Raw genomic sequence first — 19,947 nt, forward strand, 5'->3', positions numbered from 1 at the left:
GTATGCATTATCGTTATCGACTTGTGTTCCTAATATGCATGTGTCCCCCCGTTAATATACATTGCCATGGACTGTATTATGCGGTACGTGTTTAGTTTGCGTGTGTTTAAATAGATGGACGCACACATGCGCGCCCGCATTCATTAATTATTTTACACATATACACACGCACGCCAGCATTCATTCATTCTTTTTAACACTCACTCGCGGTAAAACAATGTTTTCTCACGATCAAATACTCATCAATCATAAAAGTTATGGGCATGTACACGATGTCTGTGTCAAGAAAATATGTGATTGCTGTACGGTGTTTGCAGATGCATTGATTTAAAAGTACAATTTATTACCGCTGTATCAGCTGTTCTTTCCCAAATAATATACCAAGAATGTAGCACAAGGGAACGTTTGCGCCAGAACACGCCTCCTCCTTTCGCCGAACCGCCCCTTGGGGCGCAAGATCACTCCCTAATTTAGCTACGCGTGGCAGTGGAGAGAAAAGAACGCTCTGCGCCAGTTGCAAACTAGCAACGACACATGCGCCAGTAAGAATGTAAATTGCGCCGGATGCAAGATAGGGCCCCATGAGCTTCTAATGGCATATTTCTAGTTGAGATGGAAACTCAACCCCTAATACAAGATGTCAAGAAGATTTGTTCTTTTTATTCAATACACATATTTTTCTTAATTATTTATAAAGTTTGTGTGGGTCTGTGTGTGTTTTTGCATGATATACAATCCGGCATGCACAGACTCAAAGACACACACACGCACGCACACACACACACACACACACTCGAATATATCACACTGTGCAATTAGTTTCCATCCAGATGACTAGAGATGGAAATTAAATATTGATTATTATGATCTTTTAGAAAATACTTATTTGACAATAAGGGTTGGTAAACAACAATAATTTGATATCTTTTCGTGCAATATAATAACAGACACGCAGTGGCCAAGATCCTTCATCTGCATTTTACAATCTAGTTATCGTGCCAAAACGATTAATTATACAATTCTTAGAGCGATGAGTGAGGTGACTTTAACCACAAATTTAACGATGCAAATTCAGCACGCTGTACCTATAGTACCCTTCATTTATTTATACTAAATATATGTATTTATGCATGGTCTTTCTGTTGGGAGGGTGTTTTACTAGTCTTTAGCATTTCCCCTAGTCATCTCGTCTCCTAATCCCTCCAAAGGCAATTATTGATGGGATCCGTGTACCAGTAAATAAAGACTGGAGACGTTCTATCCCTGTGAGCTGCTTCAGAGGATCAAAGTTTAGACTCAGACTGATCTCCACACTCAAGTAAAACACCATCAAGGCGGGCCGGAGGACGGCACAGGCAGAGGAATACTGAAGTGAGAATGACGTCACTTTACAGTTTTTTTTACAGTTTTGTTTACCCACAAAGAGTAGTTTGAGAAGTGGAGTCATTCACCTCAGAGTCGGGCAAGATAGGACAAACGGGCAGAGAGGTAGTCAGACAAGCAGTCAGACAGGTAGACGGAAGACAGACAGGTAGAGGGTAAGGCACACAGTCCAAAAGGTTCTATAGTCCTGTGTCATTCAGGCATGGGGGCTAGAGAACAGGGGTCTCATTTATAACTTTTTATAGACCCCAGACCGCCCTCAAAGCACACACCAATCACTACAGTTTATCAAATACGAGGCGGGTTTGATACCATGGCGCACTAGGGGAGTGCAGTCAAGGCACTTTCATAAACAAATCCAAGATGTTTTTCATTGCTCTGATTAACTGTAGGTCTATTAACTTGCATCCAAGGGCATTTTGGTTTTTGGGGAGGCTGATAACGGCCCTTGGATCTATAAAAACCGACATGATGGAAGAATGTGTGCATCTGTACATGAACTCTGGTCCACGCAATGTATGAACATTTTGGAGACAGAGGGAATTGCGATGCAGACGGTGAGGTGTTGAATTGAAACCACATATAATTGAACTTACTATCAAATGTAAATCAAAGATCCACATGACATTATCGTAAACATTAAAACCAGCGGTTATATTTGACTTGTCGTGAGCCAAAACTATTCAGTAAGCACCTTGCAATTTAACAAAGATACAGCCGAAGCCTGCTCAAATCTGTAATCAAAGCCTGCTCAGTATTTCATCAGTGCTCTCTCACCACCAGCAGTGGAGAGGGATCGACTGTAGTAACTGACTGATGAAATAATCATCAGTTTCGGCAATCCAAGATTACATCAAATAGCTTTAAAGAATTGCAGAACAGAGTGCCAATAGACTAAAATATATTCTAATACCGTGTGTATATCATGAAGTTTGATTTCAGTTGTTCAATCATTTTTGTGTGCAAAATAGGTGCAGGGAACTCGACTGTGAGTCATTAAACCCAGGAGAGACGTATGCTGCATATTCTCTTGTTTATGAACAGCTGCTGCGGCCACCAAACAATAAGCTTTCTGATCTCCACCTCACCCCTAATTACTTCGATTTCATTGTCAGAGAGTCAGAGACATTCTTTTCTTCCACTCGGCTGTTGCCATGATTACCCTTAGCGTGCGATTGATCAGCAGGCTCATTGATACGAATCAATGTTCCTGTGCTGCTCAGCATTGACCGTTGATGGTTGATTTGGCTGTGTAAAGAGCCAACCCGGTATCACGCGATTGCGTGCTCCTGCGCACGAACGTTAATCTATTGAAGCGTGTTCCAGAGCACGATAGTCCGACTTTTTGCGTGTTACACAGAACGAAATGTAAACCAATGCATTCTGAATGGGAGTGTTCTAAGACAATTAACGTGCTCCACAAAACGGTACGAGAGAGAGAAAGAGAGAGAGGGAGGGACAGAGAGAGAGAGAGAGAGCGAGAGAGAGAGTCTTCAGAAAGGGTGTGCGCAGATAGTACAGTGCACCCTAGTGCACTGTACTATCTGCGTACTATCTGTACTATTTTTATTATTATTCTCATTCAACTTGAACATGTGTTTTTACAGTAGAGTGGTGGAGGGATGACGTATGTTGGCCAACCCGGAAGTGAGCGTCGCCCTGGATTCCCTCGACAAAAAGCCAACGGATTTTGGATTATTATAAATTGAAACAATTTATTAAATAAATATGTGAGATGTCATTACTCATTTGTGAGATGAGTTTGCTTCCTATTTATGTCGAGTATACACCCCTACCGTCCACAAGCGTCCCCCCATATGGATTTGGAGAATTGTTGCCACGTCCCAGTGGCAACAAGCCTCCATGGTGGAGGTATCATATATATGAAAGAGGGCATTCAATTATACTATAATGATCAATTAGGAGGCCGAAGCCCTAAAGGAAGTGATGCAATAGGTGACTGAGGGTCAACATTTGAGAACCCCTTTTATCAAAGGGGGTCTCAAAGGACTCATACGCTTCAACAGCGGCTGCAGCAGAAGTGTTGAGCCGAAAGATGATATGAAGACATTCATAGAATATTCCCATTCACATGATTCTTCGCACGACCTGCAGGTTGGAGAGACTGAAATAACCCCCAAAATGAGTAATAATGTAAAAGCAGCCAAGTCCCACAAATTGCTTGAACTATTTATTTCATTCCATTGTTTTGTTGATATGCATTATTGAAAAGTTTCAAGCATATGGATTTAATGCAATATCCACAAACAGTTCAAAATGGTACCATGAAATGTCTTGTTTATTGTATTAACCAGTTCATTTCTCTTTTGTGAAAGTCACCAAAAGTCGAAAAAAGTTAAACGCAAGGTCACAGGCTAACAGGAGCTGTGTTGGGAACCAGCAGCCAAGAGCTTCCATGGAAACTTTCTACCCATGCTAAATAGATTTAGTTGGCAGTTCCTTTTCTGCCCATTCTTTTTTAAACTTGTGGAAGCACTTTGCAGTACTGGGAGACACCATTTCTAACGGCAATGGAGCTAGATTCTAAAAATATCAAAAGATGCCCAAAGCAAATACCTTTAACCCATAGTTGTGTTTTAACAAATTAAAACATTTCAGAGTTTCCTTGACCACAAATTGAGCAGAAATATTTTGCATACAAATCTTTCAATAGTTTAACCACATTAAGAAAAATACATTTGTTAATTTTTTTTATTAGTGAAGCCACAAGTTTTGCACATTATCCAAACAGAATACCTGAAATGTTGATATTTCAGCCCTGTCGGGTTAAAACAAGAGAAAAGGACAACCTAACAAGAGTGAAAAGTTTGGGTTAGGTGACCTATAGTTCAAAGATGTCCCTGGTCAGGTAGACTAGATAAAAGTGTATTCCCAATTGCTCCAGGACATTCGTGTAATTTACTTGTGAGCTCTCCCTCAAGCCTAGAGAGACATCAGTGTTGAACCACCAACTGAAAGAGGGTATTTGCCATTAGTATGAGTGACAACATTTCATGGCTATTAATTTAGTTCATTATATTTAGCCGATTTGAATAGACTTTTCTAGCAGGTGAGGCTGTCAAAGAACTAAATATGGAGCAACTACAAAAAGTAAATTTGCAGCATGACCAAATTATACAAAAAGTATAGGAACTGTTCTAGCAGATATGTTTTAGAAGTCTCTTTTGATAGGCAGGGAATAATTGTCTTTGTCACCCTGTAGTCATGCCATCAAATCTGTTGGGCAAAGTACCGCTACTGATTAATCCAGTAGACTCACCAGTCAAGTCCCCCTAGTTAGAAAATGGAAGAAACCCAGTTAGTCATGTTAAATATTCTGTTACAAATGAAGACTAATACTTTCCACATATTGCGATCCAAGTTACTGGCTGCAGTCTTGGATTTTATAGTTCTATATGAATAGATTCAATTTACTAAACTATTAATCATGCTTCAGAAGAAGCAACCTTTCTTGGATGGCAGATCTACCACAAGCCTCCATTGCCACAACCTCCAGATGGCTTACGACCTACGGCAACTCCTCGACTACAGCAAGCCAACAAATTGGCTCTTGCACACCAGACACGCATTTTGCTTTATTTTAGGTTTTCAAGCATCTTAAAATACCCAAATCATCGCTCCAATACACAAGTCAGCTAATGGCCTACAAGGAAATGCTGAAGCTAGTGTTAGTGATGGCGATAGAAATGGACAAGCTTGCGTGTACAAATATGCAACTAGAATTGCAAGGTTCACAGCCCAGTTGCATAAGTGGTCACAACCATTGGATTGGATTGTAAGCAAGGGTAAAAAAAAAAAAAAAAAAAAAACTTCCCACAAACTAGTCAACATGGTCAATTGAAAGCCTGTACAAAACGACCCTGGAATAGTCAAATGCAGCTTTACTGCGGATGAATTAAGCCAAATTGCATAAACATCCAATGGTAAACAGTATACAAATGCAATCAAGGTTGCACTCACACTAGGCCATCTGGCCGTGGCCGTCGCAACTGTGGCCTGGCCACGGTAGGCTCTTGTACATACGCCATCACGTCGCTAGCATCCAAACAATTCTACCAAACCTTAACCAACTAGTGAAAAATGGAACAAAACTTTAGCACACACCCAGTGACTAATCACCTTGTCCAGGGGTGTTCCAACGTGGTTTACCAGAGGGCCTTGTGGACTTAAAGTAAGCCACACATTTGACAGAGACAGCACGGAATGACGTTAAACTAAGCTAATCTACAGGTTACTAGTGCTAGTGCAATTACATGAGCATTTTGCACAATATTTGTACTCCAATGCTACGTAAAGCAGGCTTCTTCAGAAACCCGTAGCCTGCTACATTGAAGAGCAACTGTAACAAATCCTGACCAAGACCGAAAGATGGCTCTGGAAGCCACTACAGCCCACGCAGCAGATTACTGCGTGGACCGTGGTGGCTTCCAGATCAACCCTTCGGTGGACCATTCATACACATGTATTCCGAGGATGTTTTGAAGACACTGGAGTCCCATGGCACTAGATTCCTTTGAAGACTAAGTTGGTATGGGGGGGCCCAAAGGGGGCCCCCCCATAGATCTTGTCAGTCATCTAACACCTGTTAAGAAAAACACACACATCACAAGATACAAATCAGCAAAGCTAGGTTAACAAACAGCGGCGACATGCATGTCAAGGTGCAAAGAGCAGGGATACTGATGGCTTGTGTCTGAGGAGACAGCCCAAAAACGTCAACAATTAATAAAGGAAAATAAACTTTTACTCACTGCGGTGGTCTGTTTCGAAGTGCCATGTTGGTAGCAATATTTGTCTGGGCTGTTCAGTCAAATGCCCACAAAAACAAACACGCAACAACGCATACTTTCAGTTTGTATAAAGTGACAATAGTGATCTGCAATCTAGATCGAAAACTTTCAACCCTCACTAAACTCAACCTCGATTGACACAGGCCGATGCGAAAAGTAAACCAAACACATTGTGTTCACCTTATAAAGGGGTACGTGACAGGTGATCTCAATTAAGAGCTAATCAGAAAGAACACACTGATCCGGCCATGAGTGAGACGTTCAAAACGAGTATGAGGATTTAACGGAATTGTTACCATTCAAATTCAAATTTCTTTATTATTGGATAGGGTATGATATCAATGATTTGGGCTTTGAGTAGGCCTATATTTCTTAAATATATTTCTTACATTTTTTCACCCCTTCGCCTTTTGAATATGAAATCTATAATCTCAGCCTCTCTATAATTTGCCCAACACATATTTTATTGTTCAAATAAAATCCCATCCTTATTTTGCCATTCATATTGAATCTTTACTGTCTTTCATTGTACAACACAATCATCTAATAATTATTCATAACGCTCTTCCATCTCCTTGGCTGCATTAAGACGAGGCTCAGGTCAGAGCAAAGATCGGGATCCACACATGATAAGGGATAAAGTTATTTATTAGAATAAAGTAAGTATCATGAAATCTGTAAAGGGATTAGTGTAGCGTATGGAAGATTAGAAAATGTGCGATTATATGGTTTGGACAGAAAACCAGTACCAAAATCACAAGGACCGACCGAGCCAGAACGGAGGAAACTTACCCAGACAGACAAAACAAATACTGGGAACAACAAACCATCTTTCCGTGTTGGAAATACCCAAACAAAATGCAACAAACCAAACCTGAACAGCAAACCAACATATGTGACCAACCAACTGAACTACTGACCAAACACACAATTCTTTCTACTAGCCTATGTATATGGGCAGTGGAAAGTGTGCTGTGGGGATGTTGAATAGTGTTAACATAAAACAAAACATGGAACCAATCCAAAGGTCCAAAACCTTAAGGAACCACCCTAAACAGAACCCAAGCCCACCTGCCTCTGTGGAAAGAGAGAGAGACTGGCTAAAGCCTGCGTGGCAGACCTGCACAGGTGCACCTCATCAGCTGACAAGCCTCTCAGCCCCGCCCACTGGCTACCTGTAGCAGGTAGGCAAACACAGAGGACCCAGCAGACGAAGGAGAGAGAGAGCAGTCACAGCTGTCACATCTGTTGCCTGAAGATTCTTTGTTTGTCTCCAACAAAACCTTCCAAACAGATGAATCATTGGCTCATCCCAGAAGTGTCAAATTACTTTTGTGTGTCAAAACGGGCAGGGTGGTCGTGGACTCCTGAAAAATACTATGGTTGTTTTGTATGTAGAATAAAATGCCATTGTACATTTAAAAAAAAAAGGGAAGACTTTCACAATGCAGGATTCTGGGAATGCAGTGATGGAATCCCGATAACACCTGTTCCCTAATAAATGGGCTCAAGATTCTGAGTCTGCCTGCAAGAGGTTGTGTGTGTGTGTGTGTGTGTGTGTGTGTGTGTGTGTGTGTGTGTGTGTGTGTGTGTGTGTGTGTGTGTGTGTGTGTGTGTGGTTGCAACCCGGTATCACGCGATTGCGTGCTCCTGCGCACGAACGTTAATCTATTGAAGCGTGTTCCAGAGCACGATAGTCCGACTTTTTGCGTGTTACACAGAACGAAATGTAAACCAATGCATTCTGAATGGGAGTGTTCTAAGACAAAGACAATTATATCTGTACGGAGCTCCATAAGGGACATTAGGGAGAACGCTCCCGGACAGAACCTTAGTTTGGAAGTCATGCTTAGTGCAGCTTCTATTAATGCAGGCTATGTGGAAAATGCGCCGACTTTGGCTCAGCCTGGCTCCGCCTCTTCCGCTACGTAGCTAAGATGGCTGCCGTTGAGTACGGGGAGTGTCCTTCGATCCACACTTCAGGATTAGCCCGTTTTGAGTACGGCATCCGGGTCCTTGAAGTATACTTCTTTTCGCCGGATCTGAATTGGAACGTACTGCGTACTCAAATTTTGGCTAGTAAGTACGGACAGTACGGGTATTGGAACACGGCACAGGTTCGAGCGTGTGCATGGGTTGAATTGCGTGTGTCTCACGCCGAATGCATGAGACATGAGAGCCCTGTATTTACGTGACACAAACCAGCACCGCAAACGTTCTCTCCCGCTTGAGATGACGTCTTTCTTTATAGGTTCATGGGTCTGATTCGCCGATTTCCCATGCTGATATCCCCGGAGATTCTCGGGCATCTTCGACAATTTGGCTATAGATTGTCTCATTACACGCTAAATAATATAATTATAGCCTAATTATATATAGCCTATACATATATATAGGCAATATATATAATTAGGCAATATATATATATATATACATATAGCATTTGTGGTTTTGGCATAAACATAACTAGGGTGCACTGTACTGCGCACACCCTTTCTGAAGCCTCTCTCTCGCTCTCTCTCTCTCTCTTTGTCCCTCCCTCTCTCTCTTTCTCTCTCTCTCGTACCGTTTAGTTAATTGTCTTAGAACACTCCCATTCAGAATGCATTGGTTTACATTTCGTTCTGTGTAACACGCAAAAAGTCGGACTATCGTGCTCTGGAACACGCTTCAATAGATTAACGTTTGTGCGCAGGAGCACGCAATCGCGTGATACCGGGTTGAAAGAGCAGGATCTGAGGCTGATCCACGTGCCCGCATGACCAGTTGGACTGGGATTTATAACGGACTAACCTCCTGCAGGTGTGAATTGGCACGGTTGTGGACACGTACACTTAATAAGTAAGATGAATCGCACACCACATTTCTTAAATAAGGCCCTGATCATCAATTCATCCAATCTACTGAACCACCGGTCGGGCATGGCCCCTATTACTCTATTTACTGTGGAGGTCAACAGCTGGTTCTCAGCCTTTCCCTCTGTGCTGTCTGCCCAGCGCTGCCCTCATCCCTTATCTGTGTGCACACAGGGCCAAGGGTCTGGCCCTGTGAAGGATCTGGCTTCATAAACCTGCGAAGAGCCCCAGACTGGCTCAACTCGGCTAGACTTATAGGTTCCTGCAATCCATCTATTTCTTTGTATTTCCGGTACGGGTATGCATTTGCTGGGTGATTTCAGCACGGATATGTTGATATGATGTTAAGAGGCTGGTATACATTATTATTATTATTATTATTATGTATTATACATTACCCCTGCTGGCTGTATCATACGCTTGGTTTCTCGGAATGAAACAACGCAACACTGGAGCACCGACGCGTTTGTGTATATGTGTGTGTGCGCTTGTGTGTGGGTACTCGCATGTGAATATGCGTGTGGAAACTTTGAATGTCAGTAAGCATGAATATTTAGAACAATAAATTGGCTTAAAATGTTACAAATATATATTTATACAACTATTATGATTGATGACAATTTATGTTTTCCGCCAGCCCTAACCCTAACCTTATTCACCACGACCACCAGCCCCACCAGAACCGCCGCACTGAGGATTAGCAGTGGAGCGCGGTGGGCCAGAGATTGATCTCTGCCGGGCACCCTGCAGCCCTGGGAGCTCGTACTGCGCCCGGAGACGAGGAGATTGTGTTTATTCTGCTGGAGGGAGAATGACTCCCAGGGCCGGGGGGGGATGAAAGGAAAAAGTTGTTTTGTTTTTTGTACAATGATCTGTCTGGAATGGGCTGACGCGCACGCATTGAAACACACACACGCACTCACGTGCACGTACACAGGCACGCGTCATCCATACAAACACACACATAAATATAAATACAACCACCCAAACACACACAACAACAAACAACGCTGAATTTCTTTCTTCTGCACCCATCCACTAAACTAAATGGAAGCTTGTGAATGAAGGCAACGATGTTGGTAACTCTGATTTTAGTTTGTCATTTATCATAGTGTGTACCTTTCAAAGGTCTTTGATTCGATGAGTGTCAGGACATTTACAGAACGCATATTGAATATATGCTCTGCATGTAAGGTTGGATGTATGACCCTCCTCTTCAGTGTTTTAAACTGATACATTAATTATTAATTAATACATTGATGAATGTATACAGGAAAAAAAATATCATTGAATAGTCACCACCTTTTAAATTTAGCATATGGTCATTATTTGTTTATGGGCTTATAATGTCAAATGTCATATTGTCCATGCAAAATATGGAAATAAAAAAGAAAAGAATGAAATATTGGCTTGATTTTGAATCGCAAGTAACACTTCTGCGGAGTCCATGATCACAAGTTGACGGTCACATATTGCTGGTGAGAATTGATATTGAGATAAGAAAGAAGAACCTTACTGTTCTTACATTAAAATTCGAAATACAAAACTGTTTGGCTGTAATTTTTACAAACGTAACCGAAAGGCCAGGCAGAGCCATTGAGGGGGAGCCAATTCGATTTGTATCTGTAATTCATCATATTATACCGACAAACAACAAAGTTGTTTACAAGTAATCCCCCTTCACCCAGCCTAGCAGAAAAAAATTTAGTCAAAATCCAACAAAAGATATTGCATTCTACGTCGGAACATTATACGAGAAAAAGGTGCCTACTTTCTGTGTAGCTTTGTTTGTTTTTTACTAATCTAAAAAAACATTTTTCTTGTTTCAACTTGCCAATGGATGCCTTAAATGTATTCATGAATCAATAGCCATATATAATTGATGGATCAGCAACAATTCTTCTGAAACATGTGCAACTGTCCATACTTACAAGATAAATTATCTTAATTAGAGGCTGAGTTCTGATAAAATGCCTTAAACCAGGAGGAGAGGCCAAGCCTTAAGCCAATGCTTTTAATGAATATATTTCTCATCCACCTAATAGCTCACTATTTCTCCAGAGCACCTTGGCCTGGGATTTATGGTTATCAGGAGGGTAGGGAAAGTCAATGTGTTCTGTCTTCAACAGTTAAGCGCCTAGCGCTATACAGGGAACCGGTGGAAAATATGTGTTAGGACCGGTTCAATCCGATGGAGTTCACAAGTTCAACTGCTGACTCCTCGCCAAAAAGTGACTCATTTCGGACAGAAGTACCAGCACGAACAGGCAAACATGCAAATTAGACAAGGACGGACGGACGAAACATTGGCGCTGGTCACCCGTTAAGTCATACGCCTGGAGATCCATCTACAAGGGTGCACGGCTGGAAACCTAATGACGAACACAATTCTTCTATTGATTAGAGCCGGCTTGTTTATGGTTCCACGGGGCGTATGTGAACGCGAACACGCCACAAAGCACATACCCAGTGGCAGTGCGTTCTCGTATAAACTTGAATAAAAATAAATAAAAAGTGTTGTTCTTCTCCTCTTACACTTCTTCTGCGGCTCCAACTCCAGCCCGGCGCTTAGATGACTGTCGTGTTCCATTAGGTCCCTATTGAGTGTGCTTTTGAGACCGTGATATTTTTATCTATGTACTCTATATGCAAATGAGGATCACGTGTCCCCCGTGTTCCCATGACCCGGGTTCCGTCGGGAAAGCGGAGAAGAGAGGGGGAAAGCGGAGAAGAGAGGGGAAAAGCGACAGGAGCAAGGAATATTTACAACGAGCGGGGGGGGGGGGGGGGGGGGGGGGGGGCGGGATATGGAGATCGATTGAGGGATAAAGATTCATCCAGCTGAATTGCATATTTGAACGGTTATTTTGAGCACGTATTTACCTGCATCACGTGTGACGTTCATAGCCAACAACATATGCTGCTAAAGCTGATGGCACTCTCACATGACCTCGTACGAGACATGACCTCTTAGTCTGAAACAGCAGGTCGCCGGACAAGTTAAGGAACGCACACACAATTGTAAGAAACACAATTTCCTATTCACGGGTCGATAAATATCAGCCGCTAAGCTCTGTGCCGTAACTATCAGCCATTTTTCAGGCCGATGGAATTTGGTCAAAACAAAACAACTGTGCATCACGTGGGTGTGTGAGACGCAGGGTGTATAATAAGAAGTGTGAGTGAGGGAGGGATAAATATTTGTTGAAGGCTCCTCCTGGGATCCTCTTCCGCCTCTTCTGAAAAGATAGGAACACACGTGCATGTGTTGGAGAGCAGACACACTGCACTTTAAACAGCCGTCTCCATCGGCCCGGCTCTCTGAGAGTCTAGCAGTACCTTCTCAGCCCACACAATCCTTTCCTCTCTGCCCTTCCAGCCCGAGGCCTGCTGAGCTAGGCTTGTGGACTGATTTTGGATAATAGAGATGTTTTGTTTTATTTATACATGCGTGGTGTGATGATGTTGATGGGACCGTCTGCAGCCTGTATCTTTAAAAGGCTCTTTCATAAGTGTGTCTTGAGAATGATTCATAGTGCATTTAAATCCTAACTGTAGTCCAAGTTGTTTTTTCATGAGCAACAGATCTGAAATGACTTGATTTCATCATATCAACCTATGTATTTAGTCATTTGTTGTTTGTCTGTAGTATCTGAATTTATTTTGTAGTATCTTAAATAATTAATGGAGAATCGACTTGTAATTGTTAATTCCTTAGGTTGGCCGAATTCCAAAAACGATAGTTTATCAGAGCTACAGGGAAAGTAGGGAAAGAAGAAATCAATGGTTTTTTTTAAGAGCTGCAGCAGACTTTTAAGAACAAATCCCTAGTCTCAGAAGGCACCTCTCAGGAGGTCAAAGAGGAAATGACAAAAATCCATTATCACTTGCTTTTTCTAAACAGAAACCCCTATACAATGCCTATTGGGATAGCATTAACGCAAACACACCTTAAGGTGCAACTTGATTTGTCCTCCACAAAATAGATGGCAGTATATTTCCAAAAAGTCCCCTCACTCTCCTTCCCCCATTAAACTCCTTCCCCCTGCCCAAAAATTCATCACCTCACCGAATAGCGTAAAACGTACTGTTTACAATGCATCTGTGCTATGAGATCGTAAAGTGTTTATCATTCAAGTGATCCGTGAAGTCAGAGGCATTTCAGTTTTCAGGGTTCTTTTGACATGATTGACAAGAGGTGAGAAAAAGTGTTTTACCGGTTCCGGCCAGTCCTAGCTGCAGACTTGAGTTAACATCTCTGCAACGCAATACATAGATGCACGTAAATACCCAATACTTTGACGTCACGTCCAAACTGATATTTATTCATATTCTGTTAATAATTGTGGTTGGTTGTTATAAATGAATAATCGTACAGATCGCACCTTTAAGAGTTGCTGCATACCATTCCCTGGTCCCTGGAGCTGCCTGTACCAGGTGTACTTGGACAATGTGGACCGGACTAATTATACTATCCATTATCTCATTCTAAACAGAGAGAATTAAAAGTTGCCTATAGGGATAGCATTTATGCACACTCGCTTCATGTTGCCAGATGTTGTTTTACAGCGCCGTTATCAAGTTGTCCATTAAAAATGTTATATTTACATTGATGACATTGCGCTATCTTGTTTTTTTCACATTTGGTGCATGAGCGTTTTATTTGTTGATTGACTTACCCCTGTGGCGTGATTGCAGCTCCTATGATCACAATGCTTTTTAGTGAGAAGCGGGCCAAATCATCAGCCGAATGACTAAAGCGTCAATTGAGTTCATGATAGATTTAAGGAAAGGGTTGATGGCATCAGTTATTCTGCTGAGGAGCCCGGCTTGGATACATGCTGCCCCGAGCCAGCAGCATGCCTGAAGGAGCCCACAGCCACCTGTCAATCACCGGCTAAACCGTTGTCATCTCCTCTCCAAAAAATGCATCATGTCCTGAATGGCGACTGAGAAAAAAAAAAGCTCACAGGGGAAAAAACTAAGCGTATGGCTAGATCTGTGGTATAAATCCGAATGGATTTGCATTAGCAGGCGCAATGGAGGTTAGAATGGTATTCATCCTCCAGCCCGGTCATGGAACATGGAGTGAGCGGCCACCCAGCGCTATGCGGAGCGCCTCTACACAGTCTGAAGTCTGTGGAGAGCCGCAGTGAGACCGCAGTCTCACTTCTTAGAGATGGATGCTATCCAAAACACTCTGGATGGAAGACCCCCTGCTGGGGAACGCCTGAGAGAGAATATCCCCCATGGGAGCCGCGGGGGAATGTGGTCCTTTATGACCTTGTCTACACAGCAGGGGTGGACCCACAATGATGAAGAAAAGGAAATGAAGAGGAAGAGATTGAGAGAGAGACACACACACACAGACACACCGACACACACACACACACACACACACAGCCTGATAGATGTACAGATAGTTCTGTTTCCTATAAGGTTTCCCTATAGATGTAGTTCTGAGCGTATCTTTTGCATTTAAAGACGCCACGTGGCTAACAGTTCGCCGGCCTCTGACAAATAGAGCCTTTCGCCTTCAATGTTATCCGATAAGCTGCAGTATTATGAAGAGCGTCTGCTGCGACTCTATCTCAACCAGTCTCAAACCTCACATTGAAAGGCCGTTCACCTTCAGCAGCGCCCGTAAGCTCTCAGTGCTGTGTGAGGACCTGGGAGAGACATGGGATCAGCGAGACTTGCACATGCTTTCAGTGTTGCAGTGCTGGAGTGCAGAAATCACATTCAGGGAATTGTTTTGATTCATGAGGGTCTTGCACTCGCTCTGCCTTGCTGTGCCTAAGGGCCCCTTAATCCTTCTGCTCTTGGGTTATTTTTTCCCATTCTATCTTTCTCTCTCTAGTATTCTCTCTCGCTTACTTTTCCCCCGCTTTTCTGCTCTTCCATTACCATTTTAGTATTGGCTGCACCAAGTGACACTTCACTTGCAAACACTACGGTTGGGTTAAACTGTCAAATTTATATTTCTGCAGAGGCGTTCCATGATATTCAAGTTTTCTGGTGTCGGGCCTGTCTTGCGTACATGGAAAGGCAAGAACATTGAACTCATGAGGATTGAGAAATAAGGGGGGCCACATGAGTGATGTAAGAGGGCCCCTCTGCACAGCAGGGCTTAACACTTTCTAATGAGTCTGAGGCCCTTTGCTTCATGATCGCCTATGGTGAGACATGGGCCCCTACTGGTTGGGGGCCCGTCGGCATTCGCCAAATCCATCCACTGTTGGATGCTAATAATACATGGTAGCCAAGACTAGTGTGAAGCAGACTTGAACGAGACTTGGGGCAGAGTAAAAGTATATTTTCTATGGCAACCATACCATAGAGTATAATTCTAATATTAAAACTCTCATGTAAATCTATGCGTAGACCCAATCCTTCAGTGTATCAGATCCACTTGTGGTAATGGTTAATTATTCAACATCCTGATGAGTGCAGGAGAAGAACCGCTGACAAGCAGCTCTTCATAAAATTGGATGTGAATGAAGGTGGTACTCATCGCTGACCAACCACTTCAGGAGAACGGTAAAGTCAGTTTGCCGTTGGACATTCACAAAACGTTCCAAAATAAACTTTTTTACCAATGAAATCTGGATTATTTATTTTACCCCAGTGTCCCAGAGTTTGTTTAGCCTTTTTGTTTTGGCTTATTTAAGGTATAAAACCCTCTCATAAATTTTTATAGATTTCCAAATGTATTTAACTTTCGCCTCAAAAGAGATGACTTCAAAATAAATCTGGATGATTTATCGCCGCAGAATGTTTCCGCTTCAATTCGACCAAAACACTTTGTATAAAATGATATGCCTCATCTGACTTGTTGACCTAACACATTTCCCATTAAGATACCGGTAGATGTTTTTCGTGTCAAATCATTATTATACAACATGCAATACAAGATTGCCTATATTCTACCCAAAGCAGGCAAGCTTTCATCCCAAGACATCAAGACAAATACAGTTACAAGTCACCGGTTAATTGGACTTTCTGGCTGGTTCAGAAATATTTTGCAGACTGAGCGAGTTTGTGCGTGTTTCCCCCCTTGCCACTTCATCTCGCTACAGCCACACAACTCTGTGTTGCTCCAGGTAAACAACCCCTCGAATCTTTCACCTTGGCACAAACATACCTTGAACTCTGCCCACCTGCCGCCTCTCCCCCCCCGCGATGCCCCGCTGTGTCCCTACGCCTGATCCCCAGCGCTGCGGACGAGCATATGAGGGATAAAGCAGAAGGCGCCGCCGCGCCGACACACGCGAGAGAACTGATCCGTGACACGATGGCAGTCTGCGGAGTCCCGCCGCTCCCCCTGATCGCACCTTCATCTCCCTGGCCCTCGTCGAGTGAGGCCCGTGGGCGGCTGACGGCGGTGTCACCTTCATCTCCCTGGCCCTCGTCGAGTGAGGCCCGTGGGCGGCTGATGGCGGTGTCATTGCTCCCGGCGGCAGGTCGGAGCGGATAATTGGAAGCGGTGTCGAGACACATCGGGGCCGAGCAGGACGTGTGCCAGACGATTCAGGAACGCCGTCGCCATGGTACCCCGGCCCACGACGCCGCCGCCGCCGACCTACAGCGTTGACGTCTACTCCTTCAAAGTCTAGTCTCGAGGGAGACTCCTCGCCGTCATTACGGACTGAGCGGTTCTGTCCCTGCTCTGTGGGAGATGAAAACAGGGAGGAAAATAAAAGCCTGTGTTGCCGTGCGACGGTTCGCCCTGTGAATGCCAAACATTGCCGAAGTGGGGAATTCGACTACAGAAGCGCTGATGTTTATTAAAACCAGGTTATTTTAATTGATGTCGCCGCATAAATCAGCTCGGAAAGTGGGTAAGTAGCATAGAGAGGAATAAAGAAGAATGAAGTGTATGTAACTGTGTTTGTGCGGGCGTGCGTGTCCATCGCAGTTCTGACTCAGCCCAGCAGTAAGCGCCTGTGGAGTGGTCTTCTGAGGCGTATTGCATTGTGCTGATGGTGGATCAAAAAACAGAGTCCCAAAAACAGAGTCCCGTGTGCAGTTATAAATCCCCAAGAAGAGTGGGTCGGCGTTGGTCGAGGGCGATGGCAAAAGCTAAAGCATGTCGCATGACATCTTTACATGCACATGTTTGTGGGCAAGGAAGGTTGGCAGGCGAAGGAAGCGCTTAAACACCCAACCAGGAAGATTGAGTGAGAGTCAATGCAGTGCTGGCAATGCAAAGCACACCTGAATAATTAATTATGAATGAAAGAGCAGAGCTAATGAATGAACAACAATGGAGTGATGGTTCATTTACGCTGGGTACATGTACAAAGGAGTAGTGAGTGTAAAAACGACTTGCTTCAAAAGTGCTTACTATTCTCAAACATATATATAACAATATATACACATTAATATAAAACAGAATATATCATCTTCAGTGGATTGCAGGTGTGGATTCCTCGAGCAAAAAGCATTACAAATGTAATTTTGTTCTCAAATAAGCAGACCAGAATGAGTCATCGCCATTCTAGCAGGATGAAAACAAATATAAATGTTGCAAACTTTTGGTTTTGGCCCATGATTTGGCAGGTGAGCGGCCTCAATTTCCTCTTCTGGTTTTGAGAGTTAAATTGTCTGGAATCTGGTGGAATCTTTCCAGTGGATAAAAGGAGAGTTTTTGTGTCCTACATGATTGGAGGGGGGTAGTTGGTCCTATCTTCTTTTCATTTCTTTCTCCGGAGCGGTGTGATCTTTCTTTTGTGCGTGCTAGCTTTGCGTCGACGTGAGATGACGTCATCGTCCTCTCCCGCCTGCAGCTTGGCGAAGTTCACAAACACCTGCGTGAGAAAGACATGAGTCACCAGGACGACAAAGTCTCTGTACACAAACACCTTCCTGTTGTCATTCTTATGCCCCGTTTCTCCACTTATATTGGCGTTTCCACAGCCAAAAATTGGGCAGGGTCCCAAATTGAGCGCCCTGAGCCGTACCTATATTTCGGTACTCCTCCGTTGGGTTACCAAGCGGTCTTAAAGGGTGCCGAAAAGATGGAGCTACACACGGCGTTGGTTGATTGGTCGACAGAATCGTCACTTCCGTGCGACAGAGGGATAAAAACAAACAAACACAGAACCCGCAAGGTATTTCTGGACAATGGCGAAGGCTTCGTTTATTGAATAAAATGTCACGCAAGAGTTTGCCGTCGTTCTTGGACGTCCTACATTGTTGCTCTTTGTTCAATGTGTTGCGTTCTTCTTTTTCATTAAATGTAGTAGCAGGCTACACTGTGTCGCGCTGCTATGATGTCACAAAGCTTATGTAGCCGCCGCGGCTATCGCTGTCCAGCTTAAACCCTGCCCTACCATATAGGTACTGTCGGCGGTGGGAACGTGAGCCAGATTTAGCGTAAACGAGCTGTCCCGCTCCGAGCTGCACCAAATCGGACCGCTCTGTGGATGCCGGCATCATTTCCCGGTGTACTAAAGTTGCACTTTTCTTTTCTAGTGTATAAAGGCCACTTAGTCTTGTAGAACAAAACAAATACATTTCGTATTTGTTTCATTGAGTCATTGAAATTATGTTTTAAAGAGCAAGCCGCACAAGATAACACGGTTTATTAACCTTTAGATAATTGAAAACAACGTCTCTCGTGATATACAGGCCGTTTTAATGAATTTAATGAATTATTTCTTTATATATATATTTTAGAGCTGTCAGTTAAACGCGTTATTAACGGCGTTTTTTGGGCTCAAAACAAAGAAGCAGTAGCCTGACTGCTATGTTCAAGGCATATCTTTGTATGTTCATCGTTTAATTGCATTATAGGCTTTTTTTTTGTCCCGTCCTGTTTTGATCAGTAAATGCCGATGTTATCAATAAAAAAACATTTGCACAAGGCAAGCCGATGCACTTCTCCATGTTGATAAGAGCATTCAAATGAGAAAAATTAATGGGACAAAGAATTCAAGGGATATTTAGCATATAAAAAAAAAAAACGTTTAATCGCGATTAATCGTGAGTTAACTATGGCATTAATGCGATTAATCGTGATTAAATATTTTAATCGCTTGACAGCCCTAATATATTTATATTTTAATTTAGTGGCTTTTTTTTTTTTTATTCCTTTATGGATAGGAGTGGTGAGAGACAGAAAGAGAGAGGGAATGACATGTAGCATAGGACTGTAGGTCAAAATCCAAACTACACGGCCGAAATGGTTAGTAGGGATGCAAGTAGGTAACAAATACGCGTTAACCAAATGTCAAGCGAATCGTTTTTCAGACATTTCGCAAATACGTTTTGTGTTACGTTGATATGTGTTTTGGAACAGGAGAGCCTCCAGCGTTTCAATCGTATTGTCCTCAAGCGGCGAGTTCCTCACCCGTTCCAACATCTCAATTCCAGTTCATGCAGTTCGAACATCCTTTTTTTTTGTGTGTTAAATAATGGATAGATTGGATAAGGATATTCAACACATATATATAAAAAGCAGTTCAAAACTGCGTGACTGGCGGTCTTGGAGTGTGGGTGGATTGCACATAAAATACTGATGAAAACAGACTTTTGATTTGTCCAAATTCGTGGAAACCATCGCATTAAATCATTAGTTGAGGCACCGAGCCGCCCTTAATTGCCGTTTCCGAATGATTATTGATCTGATGTCATGCCATCCGGCACGCGTCCCCTAGTACTAATTTGAGCCGGGTCCTGTATAGCATGTCTGCTGCATAAAACATGTTGGAGAGTTTTCACTGAATTTTGAGCAGGGCGTCCGTGGAAGGAGCTGACAACATCCACTTGCAGTGAATGGTCTTTCTGAGAAAATTATATTTGAATGTATTTGTCTGTGAAAATAAGCTGCCCACACGTCTAAGCTCAAGTGTAGCCTATGTGTGAGAGACTTCTTTCTTCTGTCTTTTAGCTCT

The 19,947-nt window shown here is 43.0% G+C and overlaps 1 protein-coding gene across 3 annotated transcripts in view; it reads right to left on the minus strand.

The window, feature by feature from the left end:
* Nucleotides 1–16,830: 16,830 nt before the first annotated feature.
* Nucleotides 16,831–19,947, minus strand: part of LOC132462858 (retinal-specific phospholipid-transporting ATPase ABCA4-like) — a 53,015-nt gene continuing 49,898 nt past the window's right edge. For all 3 annotated transcript variants that reach the window (XM_060058622.1, XM_060058620.1, XM_060058623.1), the window contains one exon: nt 16,831–17,859. In XM_060058622.1, coding sequence (XP_059914605.1) covers nt 17,746–17,859 — 114 coding nt within the window. In that variant the 3' untranslated portion in view covers nt 16,831–17,745. The remainder of the gene's footprint in view (nt 17,860–19,947) is intronic.

The sequence above is a fragment of the Gadus macrocephalus genome, chromosome 8, assembly GCF_031168955.1.
Source record: "Gadus macrocephalus chromosome 8, ASM3116895v1".
NCBI classification, from domain to species: domain Eukaryota; kingdom Metazoa; phylum Chordata; class Actinopteri; order Gadiformes; family Gadidae; genus Gadus; species Gadus macrocephalus.